The sequence below is a fragment of the Pollicipes pollicipes genome, unplaced genomic scaffold (assembly GCF_011947565.3).
Source record: "Pollicipes pollicipes isolate AB1234 unplaced genomic scaffold, Ppol_2.1 Scaffold_4219;HRSCAF=4965_pilon_pilon_pilon, whole genome shotgun sequence".
Taxonomy (NCBI): Eukaryota; Metazoa; Arthropoda; class Thecostraca; order Pollicipedomorpha; family Pollicipedidae; genus Pollicipes; species Pollicipes pollicipes.
This window is the reverse complement of record NW_023596448.1, coordinates 24,179,135-24,183,660: the sequence shown is the minus strand read 5'-3', so window position 1 is coordinate 24,183,660 and position 4,526 is coordinate 24,179,135. Positions and strand designations below refer to the sequence as shown.

The following is a 4,526-nucleotide window of genomic DNA, read 5'->3' as shown; positions in this document are numbered from 1 at the left end:
GAAAGACGTTGTCACGTCCGTGGCCTACGTAGCATTAGTCATGAGCATCTGACCACAAGAGTGATCGACTAAGTGAGCTCACGTTCCAGAAGTAAGTTTTCAAAAAATTGGCCTCCTAAGGACAGTCAAATGCAGGCTGGTTACGGAAGGATCAGACTGGTATCGGCGAAGACATGATATGACGTAACAAAGAAAGGTTGGGTCGCAAAATGATCCATTGAACTGTTTAAATCGAAATTATCGCACTGGAGTGGCCAAGATCTTTGCAGCAAGATTTGCTTGGCAGGGACTGTGGTCCCAAAGTCATATCTACAAAACATTTGATACAATGCTCACAGAGATGTCAGCACAACCATCATCTTTAATTCCAACACTCAGCACGCTAGAGAGAGCTACAGGGTAATGGCATTTGGCGGCTCTCGTCAAGTCGCACCAGAAAGATATGACTAAACAATAGTGGATGCGATATTTGACAGGTCATATGAGGCCACGACCTTCAATTAGCACTTTGTAGAGTCTTGCTGTTCTCTCAAAAAATAAAATGCCTTGAAATTGATGAAGATGGCGTTGATTAGCTCCTGGAAAACTCCCCGAGATCGCCCCTCGTGAACACACACACACACACGAGCCTGAATGACTATGAAATTGTCCAAGGAGGTCTTTGGTCAAAAGGAGCGAGGGCAAAATAAACTATATTGTGCAAGTGTGGTTAAAGCAGACTATTTCGAGCAGTTCATATTGGCTCATTTCAACTGTATTTTTTACATATTTGCCGTTGTACGCCATGCATACGTGCTTGCACATCCTACGCCATTTCTACGCACTTGGTAAAGATAGAAGCGGTGCTTCCATGTTTTCAGCTGGCCCGAGATCAGATAGCTCCAAATATCCAAATTCGTCAGATGGTTCATTTATTTCATGCTATGACAATGGAACACAATTAAGGTCATGTGAGTTTGAAAACGACGAGGAGAATGAATGCAACTATTGCAAACTGAATGGTTCTTCATCCGCTACACACACACATCGCTACACACTTTTAACAGATACCATAACAACTTCCTGAACACAGGGCCAGCTAGGTCATGACTAGTAGAAGTTCGGCCTGCGGTACTGCCGCCGGAATTGACCGATCGGCCGCTGGTAACTTCCGCTAAGTCCGCCACCGAACGTCTGCTGGTTGGAGACGGCGTTGGTGTTTGAGAACTCCTGGTTGCCGAACAGCCCCGAAGAAGCGACGTTGGAGGCGCTGGCCACGTTGGAGCTTACGGCGTTGTCATTGGCTGATCCCTGAAACAACACATGGATATTAACAAACAAACATAACGTGGGTATATGAATGACTCCTGTAACTGATGTAGACATCCAGATAACGGGGTCGTTTAAGCAAAGCAGGAGGGTCCGTGCCTGATCAACGAGCATTAAGCTGAATCTTTTATTGCGACTCTTTTTAGCGGTGGATCCGGTAGCAGGCACACTTACCGAGGCTGTGGCGCTGACTTGCGTGATCCGAGAGCTCTGGAAGGGACCGCCGCTGACCCCGGACACCACATTGCCGGCGGCACTTCCGGTCGCCTGACCGTTCTGACTGAACAGACCACCTGAGAAGAAGCCCTGCGGCAATGCAGCGGCTCCAGCAGCCACGCAGAACAAGATGGCGACGGTCTTCATCTCTGAAGGGAGCTGGAAACGCGACGGCGGATTGTAAGATGCAGAAATTATCATCGGTTGAAAGCGTGCACGACATAATTGGTGATGTACGAACCCCACTAACTGGATGATTTATGTCGGTATACGCGCCATTTCGAAAGTAATGTGCTTGGGGGAAGGGTCACTCTAAAGCTGTGAGTTTTATGTTATTAGGATATGGGTCACTCACAGTAGGAAAGGTAGCTGTGCTGTCCTGAAGAACTGGGAAGTGTCTGAAGCTGCCCTCCTCCCAACCTGACTTATATACCAGGGAGCTGATTCGGGCCTGCTCCACTGATTGGGCGTGTGCGCGGGATTCCCTGACCGGAGCGTGTCGCAGAGCATTTGGAGAAAACGCACGGCCCGGCCGAAGGCTTCCGGTAGAGGTGCGCATGGACCAGCTTACCATCACCCATCGGGAGTAGTCCCGATACCTGCACTTTATTGAAGCTAATTTTCTCTTACAGATGATTGTCACTTACATACGTAGATACGCAATTGATACGACGTGTCTGCAGAGTTAATGGCTGTTGCTCATATATGCGAACAATCGTCACTGACAACGTGCGTCAAGGACCGTTTCGGTGGCGTTTCAAACTGTCAAGTTTGGTCCAACCATGGCTGAACAATTCTGAAGTCAGACTGCTTTAAGATGAGTGCGACTTAAGTCAGATGCATTACAGTTTTCTGCTTTCGTTTACATTTGTTCGTCGCAAGGTGTGGTAAATGGACACTTTAATATTCTTAATCACTTATAGTGATTCAGAATATTAAGGTGTCCTTAATGGTTATAATTTTGGGCTTAGACTGCTTAGTTTGGGACACGTTCAGAGGTGTGCGCTTCGGCAGCCAAGTGTGGCTGCTGCAGCACAACTGCAGCCCACCTCATGTTTTTTGTTTTTGCACATACTGCTGTGCTCCACAAAACATTTAACATACGCTCTGGTAAAGTTCAAATTAACACGTCCGAAGGTTTTCCCAAAATGGTTTCCGAACGACGAGGTGTTGAAATGCCAAAGTTTGCATATTCATACACAATTGAATAGCGTGTAGCTTGATTTTTTCTGAAAAATTAGATTGACCTTGTAAAGTCATTGACCTAGGGCAGGTCAAAATCAGGCATCGATTCAGCGAAGTTAATTGCTAGGGAATCGCTCAATCTAATACAACAACGGAGTGTTACACGAAACCATACATCTCTGAGATACTTTATTGGCCAATACAGCACCTGAATAAGCAAATCACATTGACTGAGGGTCAGGTACGAAATTCAGACAAAGGTCAAAACCAAACTGTGCTATTACATTAGGGGCTGTTGCATGGGGTAGTTTCTAGTGCTCATGTCGAATTGATTGATAGAAAGGACCGCATTATACATCTTCCATGAACATCTTTTGAGTCAGAATATTTCACTGACCAAAAATGGCCCAGATCAACCGTTTGTTTTTAGGGGCATACTGCCTAGCGTCACCTTTGTGGGCTATTCAAATGCAAAACTCAAAGTATTCTTGCATGATTTCGGTCACCATTATTTCCGAGAAGTCCAACAAGGCTACTGGTTCGAAATGAGGATGTGACCTTTTGCTTAGAACATGCATTTAGGTTATGGAGCCACTTCGGACACCAAGCTGGAGTTTGACATTGTTTGACTTTATTTAACCTGAAAGTCGTGCAATAGGAACCTCAAACTTTTGAATTAAGTGAGTTCATGTGCATGCCAACACACCCTGTCTGTCCGCTATTTTTTACTCTCAAGTATATTAACATAGGTGTTTGCCATTGATATGGAATTGCCTTCAAAGTTTATATTATTTTCACTACCGGGAGATAAAACCATCCAAAAAAGCAATGGGCATGAGGCAACCGCTCTGATGCAACATGGCGAAATGGATTCGGCAATGTCTGATAAAATGGTTGACTAGTTGTTGATTTAGTCATTTTAGGCCTGATAGCACTGCTAGTACATTTGAAGGCTAACACACGCACGCAAAGGAAAACAAGATAATTCTCTTACGATTATTACCTGCTTCCTTATCTCAAACTGACGGCAAGAAAAGACGTTTCCGCTTGCGCAGCTCAGGTAGAAGTAATCATGAACACCGGATCGCAAGAGTCGTCGACTATGTGAGCTCGCATCTCAGAAGTGTTTCCACCAATTTGGCCTACTCAATACAATCGATTGTCAGCTGGTCACGGAAGTATCAGCCTGGTATCAGCTGAATCATAACACTACGTAGCAAGATGCAGTCGGGCCACAAAATGATCCGCCGAACTGGCTGAACCAAAATTACTCTGCTGGGGCTGTCAGGATCTTTCCAGCAATATTTGCTTGGTGGGGACCATGATCTCACAGTCATATCTACAAGACATGTGATACAGTGCCCATAGAAATGTCAGCACAACCTTCACCGTAATCTTCAGAACTCAACAACCTAGAGTCACAGGGTACGGGCATTGGGCAGCTATCGTCAAGCGGCATCAGAAATACATGACTAAACAGAAGCGAATGCGATCTTTGACTAGCCATATACATGTATATATCATGCATCGGCCTTATATACCAGGGAGCTGATTCGGGCCTGTGTCACCGATTGGGCGTGTACGCGGGATTCCCTGGCCGGACCCTGTCGCGGGACGTGAGGAGAAAACGCACGGTCCGGCCGGCCAGTTCCATTAGAGGAGCGCATGGACCAGTTCATCACCACCCACCGGGCGCCGTTCCGGTCTGTACACCTCAATGAAGCTCAGTTTGCTCTTACAGACGACTGTCATTGCAGATACGTAATGTGATGACGTGTCTGCGCTGTTGTTGACTGTTGGTCATGTATATGAACAAT

General features: G+C 46.0%; 1 protein-coding gene across 1 annotated transcript; it reads right to left on the bottom strand.

The window, feature by feature from the left end:
* Positions 1-893: 893 nt before the first annotated feature.
* Positions 894-1,980, bottom strand: LOC119095819 (uncharacterized). The gene is made up of 3 exons (XM_037218672.1): positions 1,880-1,980; positions 1,483-1,683; positions 894-1,290 (listed from the first exon to the last, which is right to left on the bottom strand). The coding sequence occupies exons 2-3, from the start codon at positions 1,669-1,671 to the stop codon at positions 1,090-1,092; spliced, it is 390 nt and encodes a 129-aa protein (XP_037074567.1). The 5' UTR covers positions 1,672-1,683; positions 1,880-1,980; the 3' UTR covers positions 894-1,089.
* Between the last annotated feature and the right edge of the window lie 2,546 nt (positions 1,981-4,526).